Source organism: Setaria viridis, chromosome 9 (assembly GCF_005286985.2).
Source record: "Setaria viridis chromosome 9, Setaria_viridis_v4.0, whole genome shotgun sequence".
Lineage (NCBI taxonomy): Eukaryota > Viridiplantae > Streptophyta > Magnoliopsida > Poales > Poaceae > Setaria > Setaria viridis.
In genome coordinates, this window is record NC_048271.2 from 15,925,201 (window position 1) to 15,942,303 (window position 17,103).

At 49.1% G+C, this 17,103-nt stretch overlaps 1 protein-coding gene across 1 annotated transcript; it reads right to left on the reverse strand.

Moving 5' to 3' along the window:
• Positions 1–14,896: 14,896 nt before the first annotated feature.
• On the reverse strand, positions 14,897–16,767 carry LOC117837069 (flotillin-like protein 1). Its single transcript, XM_034716639.2, has 2 exons — positions 15,135–16,767; positions 14,897–15,061 (listed from the first exon to the last, which is right to left on the reverse strand). Exon 1 carries the CDS (start codon positions 16,591–16,593, stop codon positions 15,139–15,141), a length of 1,455 nt encoding a protein of 484 aa, XP_034572530.1. The 5' UTR covers positions 16,594–16,767; the 3' UTR covers positions 14,897–15,061; positions 15,135–15,138.
• Between the last annotated feature and the right edge of the window lie 336 nt (positions 16,768–17,103).

The following is a 17,103-nucleotide window of genomic DNA, read 5'->3' on the forward strand; positions in this document are numbered from 1 at the left end:
GCCATTAGCACGGGTTGCTGCCAGCAGCACCACGGTGCCAGGTGCTGCTACCCCTGTGCCATCCGCACGGGCTGCTGCCAGCAGCTCCACGACAACCGGCCGCACCATCGCCACTCGCCCGGTCTCCATCACCCTGGTCACCAATGCGCACTCAATGCGCACGCGCGGCAAGGCTGGCATCGCCCAACCTGTGGATCGCCTCAACCTCCACACTGTGCCCATGTCGCCTTTGCCGCGCTCTGTTCGGGACACTCTGTCAGACCCCAATTGGCGCTCCGTTATGCAGGCTGAGTATGATGCTCTTCTCGCCAATGACACTTGGAGCCTTGTTCCTCGGCCGCCTGGTGTCAATCTTGTGACTGGCAAATGGATTTATCGTCACAAGTTGCGGGCCGATGGTTCCCTTGATCGCTACAAGGCTCGCTGGGTATTGCGGGGTTTCACACAGCGCCCCGGTGTTGATTATGACGAGACTTTCAGCCCAGTGGTCAAGCCTGCGACTGTCCAGGTGGTTCTATCTCTGGCATTGTCTCAGCAGTGGCCCATTCATCAGCTGGATTTCAAGAATGCATTCTTACACGGCACCCTCACTGAGACAGTATACTGTGTTCAGCCCAGTGGTTTTGTTGACTCCTCATGTCCGGATTATGTCTGCTGCCTCAACAAGTCTCTTTATGGCCTGAAGCAAGCGCCCCGTGCCTGGCGCCACAGGTTCGCTTCACACCTTGTGTCCCTCGGCTTTGTTGAGACTCAGTCTGATACTTCATTATTCTCATACCATCGGGGTTCAGATACTGCCTATCTGCTGCTGTATGTGGATGATATTGTTCTTACTGCCTCCTCCGCCAGATTTCTCCAGCAAATTATTGCAGCTCTCCAGCGTGAGTTCGCCATGACCGATATGGGACAGCTACACCATTTTTTGGGCATCTCTGTGACACATTGTGCTGGTGGCCTTTTTCTCTCTCAGTGGCAGTACACTCTGGATGTTTTGGAGCGCGCCGGGATGAGTGCTTGCAAACCTTGCAGCACCCCTGTTGACCTTCACTCCAAATTATCTGCAGATGGGGCTCCGGTTGCCGACGCCACACAGTACCGCAGTTTGGCTGGTGCTCTACAGTATCTGACTTTCACCCGACCAGATATCGCCTTTGCAGTTCAGCAGATTTGCTTATATATGCATGATCCTCGTGAGCCCCACCTTGCTGCACTCAAGAGGATTTTGCGCTACCTGCAGGGTTCTCTCTCACTTGGGCTGACCATGCGTAAGTCACCACCTGCGGAGCTGGTCATCTACACTGATGCTGACTGGGCCGGCTGTCCCGACACTCGACGTTCCACCTCCGGTTACGCAGTGTTCCTTGGGGACAATCTGGTGTCCTGGTCCTCCAAGCATCAGCAAACAATCTCCCGGTCCAGTGCAGAGGCCGAGTATCGTGCTGTGGCCAATGGTGTTGCTGAAAGCTACTTGGCTCCGCCAGCTACTTACCGAGCTTCGCCACCTGCCTCGCCGTGCCACCCTGGTCTATTGTGATAACATCAGTGCTGTTTACCTCTCTAGCAATCCGGTGCAGCATCAGCGGACAAAGCATGTTGAGATTGATCTTCACTTTGTCAGGGAGAAGGTCACCCTCGGTCACGTTCGGGTACTTCATGTTCCGACGATATCACAGTACGCCGACGTCTTCACTAAGAGCCTTCCTACCTCATTGTTTCAGGAGTTTTGATCCAGCCTGAACGTCCGCCATGCTCCCGATCAGACTGCGGGGGAGTGTTAGCATATTGTATATATAGTAGGTCCCTTAATTGTGGATGTAATCACGCGCCTGTGCGGTAGGCTTGCATGCCACCCCGGCTGCCCTATATGTACTCTTGTACACGTATGGAATACAATCAACTATTCCCACACTTTCAGTTTCATAGTAGCTGGCCATTATAGCTTGAAACAATGACTAAACCCCCCCTTGTTTATCTTTGTCTCATAACTCGGATTATATTCTTGTTTTTTCCAATACAACACGATTAAGGATTTATGCAAGCAGCTTGAGGAGCTCTTTGAGGTTTCCCAAATGGAACTGAAGGTCATTTCTCTAGTAGGGTTTGACCAAGAATTTTGCATGGTCGGTTGCCGGCAAATTAGGTGTAGAATTTTTTTTTTCAGGCACGTCATGATCGCACGGCCTGCCAGGCCGGGATCGGACTCCGGATCGGCATGAACCACCATGCAGCTTTGCGTGTGCTTGCTTCCAAGTCATCTACAGAATTTTTTTTATCTACGTATTTGAAATTATTTCCTAGCGCGTCAATTTGTGAACCGCAAGCGCACGAATCATCGTAATTTTTTTTAGAGTATTCCATCCAAGGTTTATCAATCTGTGGATCGACAACGAACCGACTAGGATTTTCTATGTAGCTCAATGGATCTAATCCTAACATGAAGCATAGATTGCATACAAAGGGTATCCTTGATGTATGAGAACACAGATTGATCACATCCACAGATATATATTTAAGAAAACACTACCAAGGATAGCAAGAGCCTATCATCTATTAGTTGTAGTTCTAGCTAATAAGCAAGTACAACATGTATCTCATCCAAAACAATCTTTAAACTACTACCTCCGGTCAACCTTCCAAAAGCCCCCACCTTACACGGAAGCAGATCCCAACATGATCCCCCCTATCAGCAAAGGTAGTTTAAGGGCACGAACAAAGGTGAACATATCTAGCTATCAAGAAGGATCAACAAACTAGATCTAATCACCATGATTATATAAAGCATGCTATGTTGTCTAAACATATATTAGACTAAGGAATAAGCATATTCATGATAGATAGAAGAGCATAAAAGAAGGTATTGAGTTGCTAACAGATCAGATGACATAAGAAACATTGCTCATATAATAGATGTATTTAGATCATCACCTCCGAGTACATACCATTGATGATCACAACTAGCTCCTGAACTCCACCATAGTACAACCGCGTAGTGAGGCTATGGCGGCTAAGGTCGGTCTAAGCCATCTTCTAGACAACTTCGAAGACTTACAACGGCCCTCAGCTCCCTCTGGTGAATGCTCATGGTTTCATCAAGTTCTGGTGGATTGATTTGCGTGCCGATGGAGATTGGCCATATTTATAGTTTGGAGGACCCGTGGCTGAAATAGGAAGGCAAGAGGAGCAAGGAAAACCCCTAGGAGTTCTCAAGATAACTAGCAACGTTCTTCGCGGAAATATTCTAATTTATCCATCCTCCACAAAACGGCATACTACATATCTGAAATATTAGGCGCTGCACTGCAGGGACCTATGTTTAATCTTTATGGTAAATTCCGGTTTCTGTAGCAGGGATCATTTTATCAGCCAATTTAGGAAATGGAATTCAACTTTAAACAGGAACGTGAAAACATATATTCCCTCGTGTAGTTTCCGAAGTAATGCACTCTACCCCATTTCCCTAGTGCTTCTTTCTTCAAAAGTTGGCAACTTCTGGTTGTACCATGCAAATTTTGTGGCAATTTTTTAATCAGCTTATGATCATGATCACATTATGTTGCTTGACTTGGTTTCCTGCCATTAATGTTTTATATAAAATAGTGATATTCAGTAGTTGTATATGATAGAAGTTGCTAGCTAATCTGCAAATCTGAAGTCATAATCAGATTTGTCCTATTAGGTTTTCCTTGAAATGATCCCTTATCTTGGAGATCATATATTTGTGATTTCTTTACTATCGAATCATATGATACGTTTAACTCAAAAGAATGATGAATGCCCACAGGGCTTTGATAGCTTATAACCCTTTAACGAGAAGCTGTAATTGTCCTTTTAAAATCATATTTGGCACTGAAAAGTTCGTGATGGTTACCAAACTCACATGATAAATTACAGGATATTCAGCCTTGTTTATGTGCAGCTGGTGCTATAATTGACCAACACATATTCCTTCAATCTAGGCATTCAAACTATCCTGAGTTACAAGGGTAATATTACAGATTTTCCAATTAGATCTGTATTAGCATAACCATTTATTCATAAAGTGTTTTGTGATCTTACTTAATACAGAATGTATCATTTCTCACTTCCTGACAACTGCTAACCCTATTGTTAGTATCTTTGTCTGCACTCAACGAGCAGTAACATTGAGAGCTTCCTTCAAGATTGTTAAGGGAGCTTGGGAACTCATATGTTGTATTGCTACAAAAGGAGAAGAATGTTGGTACCTCAAACTACATTACAACATGAAACTACAAAAGGAGCATTAAAATTCAAGTTTATATCCCGGTTGGTAGGCCTCAAATCTACCGAAAAATCATCCAGGATAAATTTTTTGAGACAAAAGGGGGTCCTTTAGTCCCGGGTCGTTCAACCAGGACTAAAGCCCCTCTTTAGTCCCGGTTGGTTTTTCCAACCGGGACTTAAGGGCATGCATGAAACTACAGGCGCCGCCTGTGATTTCATGCACCCCTTTAGTTACCCTTTAGTACTCAAACTAGTATTTATGCAAATTAAACTAGTATTATTTATACGATTACTATATATACAATTCTTAGTATACTATACAAATCTTAGCATATTATACAAATTAAACTATAGTATTTATACAATTAGTGTATATACACACACACACACACAAAATTTGTCCTAGTCATTCCTAGGATCTTCCCGTCGAGGTGTTGCTCGGTGCTTCTAATTTTCATCTGTTGTAATAAAATTCTCCTTGTAGATTTACCACCTCGTCCACCAAGAATCCCACGAGATCTTCACATATTGCCCCTATTCTTTCCTTCTCCAAGAGTTTTAGTTGAATATTATACATCTGTAATTTGAAAATATGTGAATGTTACACGAATATTAAATATAAGAAGCTAGAAAATAATTAACTATTAATAATATTATTTTACGTACTTTCATCTCATGCGGAGTCGGTCCTTGGGTTTCACAAAACTATACATGTGCTCACTGACGTAGTAGCTATATAGATTATTCCTGGGTTCCTGTCTTAAGCACTTCAGTGGGGAAAACAAACAAGTTATGAAATATTCATGCTATAGAATGTACAAATGTGCAAACTTCGTACATACCGGGAAGTCTATGTTCCATGCAAATTTTTCTTTGAATGGAGCTTTGTGTTTCTTGAGGAATTGTTTCCATACGCTCTGGATTAAAATAATGAATGATACAGTGTTAGGTGAAAATTTAGGAAACAAAATTTTGCATAGAGATAAAGATCCAGAATTATTACATGTTTAGCATGTCTTGAATGTCTTGGAAGTCCGTCAGTTTTTCCTCAACGAATCGTAAATTGTGATGTGGCTTCTATCAGAATCAATTACTAGGAGGATCTAATGGAAAATGCGTACACAAATGTTCATATTAGAACTAACTAACATTAATCAAGTAAGGAAAAAGAAAATGAAAATAGACGGTATACCCACACTTACTCAAAGTTGTATGGCAGTGGTATGTAACTCTTGTAATGTTGCTTGTCTAGGAAATTGTATATCTCCTCTAAGGTTTTCTCTAGCTGAGCCCGTATCTGGTTTTGGTTAACTAGGGATGGATCCATGAATCCAACATGTAAGTACGCTTCTTTGCGGCACGTCTGAATTAGCATCCTACATAAAATGGAAGACGAAGTTAGTAGGGCGACACACGCACAAAAAATAATGATATGAGCTAAATTTTACATATAGATAAACGGACACTTATAGAGCCCAGGCGCTGATGAGAGAGACGTTAAGGGCACCCTGATGGTACACTTCGTATATATCCTTGAATTCCAACCACAGGATTTTGTCGCCTTCGCCGAAAAAATCTATCGGTTTTACCTTAAGACCGAACGTTTCCCTCTCGTTGGCAGACTGCTCTTCATGTACCATTCATAGAATTCGTACATCTTCAATTTTTTATGCCCCTGCTCGCAATCTAGGTACAATAATTTTTTGTGATCATTAATCATGTGTTGTAACTTTTTTGATTCCTTCACAGTTTCGCAATCTTTGTGTGCATCCTGTAGCACCTGACCAAGGTCATTAGTAGAGCCGTCTTCTGCAAACTCATCTTCATCAACCTCGCCTATTGTAGTATCTACAAAAGATTAGCCTGCAGCCCAGTCCAGAATGTTGTTATCATCCTTCACTTCTTCGTCGTCTTCCATTACAACCCTTATTTCACTGTGCTTGGTCCAAATCAAATAGTTAGGTATAAAACCGTATCTAAACAAGTGGCTGTGAATAGTCCCTGAATAGTCCTTCTTGTTATTGCATTAGAAGTATGGACAACATATGGACCCGTTCTCTGGCTTGTTCACTTTGGTCACTTCGAGAAAATAATGCAAGCCATCAACAAACTCCTTGGTCCGTCTGTCCACATTATACATCCATTACCGATCCATCTGCATCGTATTGTGCGAGAAATGGACATAGGTCTTCGTATTAGATAAAGAACTTGATCAATATTCATAATTCACACTAATCAACCTACATAATGGATTGAAACAATTCACATAAAAATTACACCATTGCACATTCATAACAATCGCTAAAGGTACATATAAAGATTACACTCATAACAAGACAATAAAGATACATATGGACTAAAGATTACAGACGCTCCATAGTGGACTTCACGTAGCCAATTATCCTAAAATAATGATACAACATAGCAGAATGTTCGTCCTCCAAGCTATCTTTGCACTTAACTCAATCATCTCCGAAGTCCATCGAGAGTCACCTCCACATATCCTTAATTTTATTGCAATGACTAAATATTAAAACCACATTTACTCTAATTTTTTCTCATACATAATATTGAAATCCTCTCCATTCTCCCTCACATTCTAGCTCAAAATCCTCTCCATTCTCCCTCACATTCTCCCACACATCAAGTTGTTTTAACTAATACAAATCATATACAACAAGCAACTATCCATCAGTAGCACAAAAATATGTATAAATAAAAATCCTCCCCATTCTCCCTCATTCTAGAAAAACTCAATTTTCTCCCTCTCTAAAGCATAAAACAATGCATAATAATACTAAATAAAAGGAGGATGAAGTATCTAACCTTCGCAACACTTTGGATGAGTGAAATTTCCACAAAAATGAAGAAAAAATTCGGGCAGCACCTCCCCTAAGCTTGCTTCATCGCCATGGAGAGGAGGATGAAGCTCTCTGGTGGAGTGGAGTGGCTCGGGCTGGAGGAGGAATAAGAGGTCTCTGTCTTGCGAGATTGTAGGGGAGGAGATTTTATCCCTGTTGGAAATTTAAACGGGACAAAAACAAACCCCTTTTATCCCAGTTGGAAGTTTACTCCCGGTTGGAAACTCCAACCAGGACAAAAGGGTGTCGCCATCGGTGGGAAAAATCTGACCGTCACAATCGAGACTAAAGGGGAGGCTTTAGTCCCGATTGGTATTTACAATGAGGACTAAAGCTCCCTCCCAATCTAGCCTATCGTGGCGCGTCACTTTTAGTCATGAGCCAACTTTAAACTAGGACAAAAGGGGTGGATGGAAGGTGAGTTCTCCAGTAGTGTTGTTATAGTTGCTACTGAAAATTTTTGTACATAAGTAAGGCACGTTACCTCAGAATTCTAAAGCAGATGTTCTGTTTAAGTGTTTAACTAATGCTTACCCAATATATCGTAATGTGTTTATGTCAACTTTAAACTTTTTGTTCTAAGCAAGGCAATTATTTTCACATGTACAATTGTGGTAATCCTTTCTGGTGGAGAGAATTTGAAGTGGCAATTACAGTGATGCAATTAGTATTGCCAAGTTATTTGATGTGTATTGCCGTTAAGGACTTCTTAGCTGGAGAGTTCCCGAAACAGTAGTCATGTATATCTTCCAATAATGTTTCTTTTCGTTATTTATTTGCAGCCAAAAGCTAGCGTCCCTCAGAATTTTAGATGCAGACCATAGAACTTTTAGTGATATGGTATAAAAAAGGTTCATTCAAGGTTGTCTTTCTTACATATCTACTCTTTCTTAAAGTCTCGTAGTTCGTCTCATATTGTGCCACGTAGGATTTTTGATGATGTGGAGGAGAGAGAAAGAGGTCGTTATTTTGCGAAACAACCGTCTCATAAGCTAAATTGTAGAACTACGAGACAACTGAACAACCATTGTACGAGTTATTGTTGCACTGCAACTCATAATATTTCTTTTTTGATGTGCACAAATTAAGAAATTATATAAGTCTACCAGACAATTTATAAGACAACCCATTTTACAAGTTGACTGTTGAGTCATCTCAAGATTCGTGTCAATGCATAAGACCGTCTATTAGACAACACCAATGTACTTGTCCTAACAGCCAAGTTTAAACACCCATTACATATAGTAACTATTAACATCCAAATCAGGGTGCAGCCTACAAAACAGTTACCACTTGCAAGGACGATGGCGCGGCAACGTCGGGGCCCACGCTTTCTAGTTTCCTTTTATTTCTAACCCCTCCTAACCAACGAATGTGGTAGCGTTTTTTAACGTATTAAGATAGTAATGGATAGATACTTGAAAAATTTGTGGCAGCACGCACCAGTAGAGGAACGAACTTCCATCCAGCATTTTTAATCCTGGTCATTTTTGACCCGGGACTAAAGAACTTTTAATCCCGGGTCAAACAACCACCACCGACGAAGGAGCTTTAGTTCCGATTGTAATGGCTAGTGGGATGAGGGTGTGATCTTTAGTTGAAAATACCAACCGGGAATAAAGGGGCTTTATATGACAACTCATATCTTATATGGAAACTCTTTTTTTACAGGAGGAATCAATTGAGAAGTGTTCGTCGAACGGTCGAGTTCCTTTTCACTGGAATGCGTTGAGCCATGGAGCTGCTGACATTTACTTAAAACGACAGCACGAAGCCTGACGAGGAGGATAGGATAGTAGTGCTCTTTGGTGTAGTCCATTTATATAATTTCTCTCCCTAATATTAAAGCGAGTAATGCTTCCATCAAATTTTTTTCATCCGTCATGGGTCCCACCTCCGTCTCCCTCTCCATCCGTCGTGGGTCCCACCTCTCTCCGCGACTCCACCTGTCCACCTCCTCTTCCGTTTCTTTCATCCATCCGCCACTACCGTGGCTCCCTCTCCGCCATTTTTTCCCGTATGATGCTGCCGCTGCTACGGCTCCTCTCTGCTCGTAACAGGTGGGTCCCACCTGTCAGAGATATGGAGCTGAGGAGGCCTCTGGGCAGGACGCGGAAGGAGAAGAGTCAGTCGTAGATGGAGGAGCGGTGGCGCGGGAGGTGGTGGGACATGGAGTCCGGGAAGGAGGAGAAGGTGATGAGGCGGTCGAGGCCGCCGCCAGCGTGTCGGGCGGGAAGCACGCCTCCACCAGCTGCCCGCGTTCCCAGGTCGAACCGGATGATGCAGAAGGCCCGCGCCCACCGCGCCAGCGCCACGCCGCCCCAGCCTGGCCCCGGCCGCGCAGCCTCAGCCCTGGCCGCCCGCCACGGCCGCGCCGCCCGCCCGCCTGCCACGGCCGGCCGCCCGCGCCGCCCCGGCCCTGGCCGCGCCCGAGCCGCCTGCTGTGCGGGTGGTGCGTGCGGCCTGCTCGGCGGCAGCAGCGCGCTGTGCGACGCGGCTCGGCGCCCGTGGCCAAGCCGTTGCATCCGCGTCCGGGAGGCTCCTCGCTACGGCCCCATGACCCTCGGCCGCCGCCGGCACCCCACGCCCCCAGGCTACCACTGGGGTCGGTCATGCGCCGCCTTCTCCATATAAAGAGGGGAGAGGAGAGACAGAGAGTTTGAGAGAGAGAGAGATGGGATGAAGAGGATAAGGACCGGACGGGAGAGAGATGAGAAAGGATAAGGCTAGGGGTGGGTGCGGTGTGGGACCTACGTGAAATTTTCCTATTCCTTAGATCAGTACCACCTCGCCATCCAAAGCAGGGCCGCACTAGCTTAAATGTTTGTCCTCGTGAGCCATCCTTGCCGAGCTCGGTTGTGCAGGCTTGTAACCCAAGTGGGGGCATTAAGGTGGTGTGGATGTTTGGTGCAGACTCTGGGCTTGGGTCTGTGGTGTGCCCTTGCTAGCCCTGCCCGTCCCAAGTTGGTAGTGGCCTGTTCGGCCCTAGCAAAAGTTCGGTCTTCACCGAACCTGAAGTGGTAGGAACGGTGGAGGCTGGCTTCACGGAGCAGCGACACTGCCCGCTTTCAATGGTGGAGGATAACAGATAGCTACATCATGGGTCCGACCTGGACCTCGAGGAGCCGGCGGTGAGGATCGGAGAGGGAGAGGGTAGGTGCGCGACTAACCGGACGGTGGGAGTGGGGCGAAGTTGGACCCGCGGCAGCGGCGCTCGTGCGAGCGGGACGACCATGGGTAGGGGTCGGGGCCTGGTCGGATCGGGAGAGAGAGGAGGGTCTCTGGCTAAGTTCGCTTGGTTTTCAGATTGGGCTCTTTGTTTGCTTGGAGGTAAAAAGGCAAAGTTCTTGGTGCTGAGTTTTTTTTCATGTTGGCTTGTTTTCTCAGATCCTAAAAGTAATCGCTCTTTCTCGATTCTCTAGAATTTGTCTATGAGTGAGGACAGTGTGGTGCCAATCCACGCCACCTTGTTGGAATCCATGGGGTCGACCTGGACCACCTTGGTGTCCTCCATGAGCATGAAGGCCCCCGAGCTCGAGGCTTTGTTGGAGTCCGAGGCGACCTCCTGCGTGATCTGCTGGATCTCAAAGAATTCAAGGGAGCAGATGGTCTGTGTCACGAGCTTACAATTTTCCATTTCGCAGAAAAGTGCAAACTCAGGGTTAGCACTGATCGTAATCACACCGCAAGGCCCGAGAATCTTGAGCTTGAGGTAGGTGTAGTTTGAGATCACCATGAACTTTGCATAGCATGGATCTCGAAGATTGTGTGGTAAGACCCCTCGAAGTCCACCACCTCAAAGGTTAGGATCTCCGTACAAATGTTGGTATGAGTGCCAAACATGACGGGCGGGTCGATCTACCCCAGGAGGACCGCCTGCTTCCCCGGGATGACCCCATGGAAAGGTGTCGCAGTTGGTCGGATCTCCAACCTTGGTATGTTCATGTCATCCAAGGTGGCGATGTACATGATGTTGAGGCTGGAGCCCCCATCCATGAGGACCTTGGACAGGTGAGAGTTGGCGATGATTGGGACCACAACAAGGGGGAGCCTTCCGGGCGCCCCGACATGGTCAGGATGATCTATTCTGTTAAAGATAATCACCGTATCCGACTATTTTAGGTAGGTAAGAGCAACTGGGTGAGCATTTAATACCTGCTTGGCCATGTTCTTCATTTTGCAACCTTCATAGAAGTCAGAGCCGTTGAAGATCATGAGGCAGTCCCGGGGCTCAGGGAAGGCGTCTTTGTCCCCAGCGTTGACGTTGGTGACCGACTGCTGCTTCCCCTTTGCTCCGACCTTGAGGTCGCCTCTTAGGTAACACTTCATAAGGTCATAGTCCTTGTATAGGTGCTTCACGGGGAAACTGTGGTTTGGGCACGGTCCCTCGAGCATCTTCTCAAAGTGGTCGCGGGTGGGTTTGCCCTCGTCTGCGGCTGCTTGCCTGCCCAATCAGTTGCTATCATGAGGTCGCCATCATGGCGCTTCTTTTTCGTTTTCTTCTTGTTGTTGTGGCAGGAGGAGGCACCCTTCTCCTCGCTGCTCCGCTTAGGCGCACCCTTCCCTTTATCAAAGATCGCCACCACTGCCTCCTCTCCAAAGGTGTGGTTGGTGGCAATGTCGAGGAGCTCCTTGGTAGAGCAAGGCTTGGCACACCCGAGCTTGTGCACGAGGGTCTTAGAGGTGGTCCCGGAGATGAACGCCCCGATCACATCGACATGGACCACATCGGGAAGCTCATTGCACTATCGGGAGAAGCCGCGGATGTACTCCTGGAGAATCTCCTAAAAGCCTTCGAGCTTGGGCCATCCAGGGTCAGCGAGCGTGAGCCCTCGTGGTAGCGATCAGGATAGTTGTGGCGGTCGTCGCGGTCGTAATGGCACTGTTAGTCAGACTCGGTACGCTCGCAGCGCTGCGCCTTGTTCATGTGTCGCGTGTGGTGGGCGCCACCTAGGTGACTGTGCACCAAGGTGGCGGGTCATTGTGGCTCTAGCACCCCTTATGCGGGTTGGCCAACCTCCTGCTGGCTACATGTGGGAGGCACGGATGTGCGGGAGGCTTGAGGGCCACCCGCGCTCTGCATCCGGTGGCTGCTGCTCACCTCCTATCTTCACTGGAGGGAACTTTTCGCCTGCTGGACCGTCATGGCCTCGAGCAGCCCCTTGAGCTCATGATAGATACGCAGGCCCTCAGGGTCCTACGGCTCAGGGATGGAACGCAGGGTCATTGCCGCAACGGCCATGTTTTGGCTAGCTTGCGTGAAGTGGTGGAGGCTATCCTTGTCGTGCATGAAGTGGACACGGGCTGTGCTGCCCGCTTGCTCACCACGTTGCATGTTCACCTCGGCATGGTCACATTCTAGCTGCACGCGCAGCGACCGTTGAGTTCCGCCGCCTCAGTGGCCAGGTGCTCCACCTTTTTGTGAAGTTAAGCCTCCCGCTGCTCAGCGGTGAGCTAGTATGGCTGGGGGTGCTGGTCATCGGGCGGAGTGTGGGCGGTGAGCTTAGCCATGAAGCACTCCTGCGATAGGTTGTCGCGGTGCACAATCTCAACCTGTGATGATGAACTGCTCGCGGAGTGTGCCTCCATTAGGTCATGGAAGGATGTCAGTGCATGCTTCACCGCTCCCACAAACGTGGGGTTCGCAGGGGTGGGATAGTGCCGGTGCTCGAGGTCCAGTTGGAAAAGTTGAGCCATGTTTCGGAGGTCATACGACAGCAGGACCGTAGTATCCTAGAACTCACTCTTCGGAGGGAGTAGAGCCTCCCTTGAGAGCTGGGTCAAGATGTTGGCCAGCGCGTAGAAGGTGCACTGGTAGGCCTCCGACTCAGGGTTCAGCCCGAGGTGCACATCGATCTGATGCGCTAGGGCGTCACCGTCAATGGGCAGTGCAGCAGGGTCACTGTAGGGTGGCTTCCCCTTCGGCTCTGACTTGACGGGGAACCCCTCTTTAAGGAGGTGAAGATGACCTAGCTGGTCAGTGATGAAGTCTAGGCTCCCAAAGCGAAAAGCCTGGGCTAGGAGGAAGTTGGGGTCGGGCTGCAGCTCACCCCCAGCGTCGACGACGAACTCAAGGCTCCCAAAGTGAATGATGCCACCCGACGCAGCGCCGTCGCTGAAAATAAAGGAAGCCATCAAAATCTAACGAGGAATGCGTGACTCCCCCTACCTGGCGTGCCAATTATCGGTGTTTCGTACCACCGACTAGTGATTATACGTCGTGCTTTTCTCACTATCGATGGCTAGTACACAAGAACAGAGGGACTATACTAGTTCGGGGAGTCCCCTACATCCAGTTTCTGCAGGAGTCATGTTCCTTGGATCGAGTGCACTGGCTTACAATGGGATGCTTGCAAACAGGCGTGCGTAGGTGTGTGTGTGGTTGTGAATGTGTGTGAGAGAGAAAGAAGGCTTGGTTCCCCTTATATAGGCTGGGGACCAGGCGACAATGTTGAAGAAAGGAGGGTGTGTGGCGTGACTTGGTCGGGGTGGCCTAGCCCCTCTTGGCATTATGGAGCCTCTTTGTCATGTTCCCCTTGTTGGTTGTGGGCTACGCGCGGCTGGTACGGCAACTCCTATGCGGCATGGGCTGCTTACGCACGGCTCGGCCTGCTCCATCGCACGCCCCATCCCATGCGCCAACCTCGTAGCAGGGAAAGGGACGGGTGCTATTGACGATGTCTATACCCGAGATGCCGGAGGCAGGTCGGGAGCGAACAACTTGGAGGGGGCGTGCCGCTCCCCATGGCTTTCCCCGACCTTCTTTATCACCTCGCAACCACTCGTTGTCATGTCGTCATGCTTTGGGTCCCATCCCGCTTGATGGGTCCGTACCTGGCCTGCCGTGGCTGCCATGCCTGACGCTTGACGGATCATTACGGCAGACAGGGTGATGATGACGCTAGGGTGCGTGAACTTCGTACGGGCCGCATGGCCTCACTATCCTGACAGTCCTGGGGCAGTTCGAAGGGTGTGGCCGCACCCCTAAGCCTATTGGCAGAAGCCAGCCTGCCTCCCTCAGCCTGCATTAAATGCGCCAGGAGGCGTCTCCGGTCGCCCCTGGTCAAGGGGTAGGTGGTACCTTCTGGCCCCTGCGGGTCCCATTCCGCATGGTATGGAGGCGAAAGGAGACCTGTTGCACCCGACCTTCGCCTGGGAGATGGGCTGTGATGAATCCTTGGGCTGCTTTGGGGCACCTGAGGCTTGACAGGCCTTGGGCCTCATGTCATCGTCTTTACGGGTCATCAATTCCCCCTTCCTGGAGGTACTCGTGGTACAGGAATCCGTCAGAAGCACTTACTGTGGTTTAATTCCCATTGAACATGGAGTTGTTCCTAGATTTCCATATGTTCCAGGTGATGGCAGTGATGATGGTGGATTGGGCTTTAGGAGAGATATCTTCATGGAGTTGCGGCATGTACCGAAGGTCCATGAAGGAAGACAGATGCGGGTCAGCGTCCCATTCGATGGCTTGCCACAGGCGCCTAGTCATGGGACACCGCAAGATGATATGGTCTTGATCTTCATGCGCACTGAAAAATTGGGAAATGATGCAAAGCTAGGCTACAGGGTTCCGTTTTTCACTAAAAATGGCATTCATAGTACTTCCTCCATCCTAAATTACATGTCGTTTTGACTTTTCTAGATGCATAGATATTATTATGCATCTAGACATAGAGTATATTTAAGTACATAACAAAGTCTATGAATCTAATAAAGTCAAAACGACCTATAATTTGCAACAGGCGGGAGCAGTAAAAAAAAAGGGTTGCATGTCCAGATTCTCCAACCAATTAAAAATGCACAAGTTGTTCATTTAATTTTGTTTACACAATGTGGCAGTTATATACAGCAATCAAAAAGAATTTCACTGGTTTCCATTTTTTAGATACAAATGCGGAGCACATTACATTAATGCGATGTCCTTGATTCAGCTCAGCTACTGCAAACTCACTCACCTGGCAAACACAAAGCTTTTTTTATCTTTTGAAAAAGTGAAAATTAATACAAAGCTTCACATTTCACATCTACCTCATCAGCTAGACGTTGAGGGGCCGCCCGTCAGAGTGCCCATCCACGCCGGCGGCAGCATCCCTGTCTGCTCGTGCACCGTCGTCAGCAGCGGCGGCAGCATCTTGTACACACCCGCCAGCTCCTTCATCGCGCCGCCGCCGCTGGCATCGCCGCCCTCTCCACCGGCGCCGCCGCTCCACACGCTGATCTTGGGCTCGAGCCCCCTGATGGCGTCGGCGTTGATGCGCGCCATCTCCTGGTACACGCCCGAGCTGACCATCAGGTAGTCCCGCAGCGCGCCGTAGCTGCCCCCAAGCGCGCCGAGCATCGCCGTCAGGTACGCGCTCTGGGCCTCGCCCATGGCCGCCAGCCCCTCGGCCTCCTTCTGCTTGGCGTAGAGCTCCGCCTCGGCCTCCCTCCGCCGTGCGAAGAACGACGCCTCAGCCGCCGCCCGGCGCGCCTCCGCCTCCTTCTCCTGTTCGAACAGTTTCGCCTCCGCGGCCTTCTGCCGGTTGTAGAGCTCCCAGTTGGCCTGCTGCACCTTCATCTCGAAGTCGACGACGGCCTTGCTGAGGTGCTCCGCCTTGAGCTTCTCCGTCTGCCTCGCCGCGTTCCGGCGCTCCACCTCCGCCTGCAGCTCGGCGTCCCGGATCGCCACCGCCTTGGCCGCCTCTACCTCCGCCACCCGCGCCTGCTGTTCCCACCCGGCCTTCTTCATCGCCAGCTCCGAGTTGGCCGCCGCCACCTCCGCCTCGCGCTCGTTCTCGAACACCTTCACCTCCGCCTTCACCCTGGCCTCCTCCTTGGCGCCCTCCCCCTGCCGCTTCACCGTGTACACCTTGGTCTCCGCGTCCACCTTGGCGGCGTTCTGCCGCGTCGTCCCCTCCCGCTCCTTGGCGCCGACCTCGCCCTTCATCCGGGCCTCGGCGACGTCCACCTTGGCCTGGTTCACGGCCTCCTGCTGGGTCTTCTGGCCCAGGTACGAGAAGTACTCGTGGCCGGGCACGTCCACCAGCTGCTTCACGTTGGCGTTGTAGATGATGAGGCCGAACTGGTTGAGCTCCAGCTGCACGTTCTCGAAGACGGCCTGCTTGAAGGACTTGGTGCCGCGGAAGATCTCCTCCATGGTCATGGACGCCGCCAGCACGCGGGTCTCGCCCTCGATGACGCCCTTGACCAGCTCGTTTACGTGGTGGGAGAGCTTGTCGTGGGGGGAGATGAGTTTGGCGTAGCGGAGGAGGCACTCCTCGTCGTCGGAGCGGGGGCCGATGGTGAAGACGGCCGGGAGGATAAAGGGGAGCTTCTCCGCGCTCATGGCCTGCACCTCGAAGGTGTAGTTGACGGGGGAGATGTCGAAGCGGGTGCAGCGCTGCCCCGGCGCGATCCATGCCTTCTTCGCGAGCTTCACGTCGTTGATGCCGTACCCCGTGATCGCCAGGTACTCCGACGGGCTCGCGATCCGGTAGACGAACCCCATTGTACTGTATGCTCTCGGCGTCTAGCTTATTTGAACGCAGTACAACTTTGAGGTGCACGATCGGAGAAAGAAAAAGAATTAGAGAGTTCTAGCTAAATGAGTTGGATGAAGGGTAATACCCATCTCTGCGACATGTATATATATATACCCTATGAACGTGGCAGCCTGTGCACAAGTTGTTAGAGATAAAGATAATGTAATCATATCTTGAGTATATACGCCGGGACTCTATAGGTTGATGTATATCTCTTGTAACCAGTTTGAATCTGTTGTAACGAAGAGTCCTGGCCAAGTAACTCGGGATATAAATATGTAATCCCTGCACCTTGAGTATTGCGCCAATTAACATGAAACCACCGTCAGCCTGAGTTTGGGCGCGGTGTTCTGATCTACAAATCCGCTCATCTGATTTTACACAAGTCATTATGACGGCATATGCATGGAAGACCGGCATGACTTGCTAAACAATAATTCTGCCTACGACGACTTCCAAGCTCTGAATTTCGTTGC

Bases quoted from the DNA above. Each gene is read 5' to 3' on its own strand.
- LOC117837069 (XM_034716639.2), bottom strand. From the start codon at position 16,593: ATGGGGTTCGTCTACCGGATCGCGAGCCCGTCGGAGTACCTGGCGATC.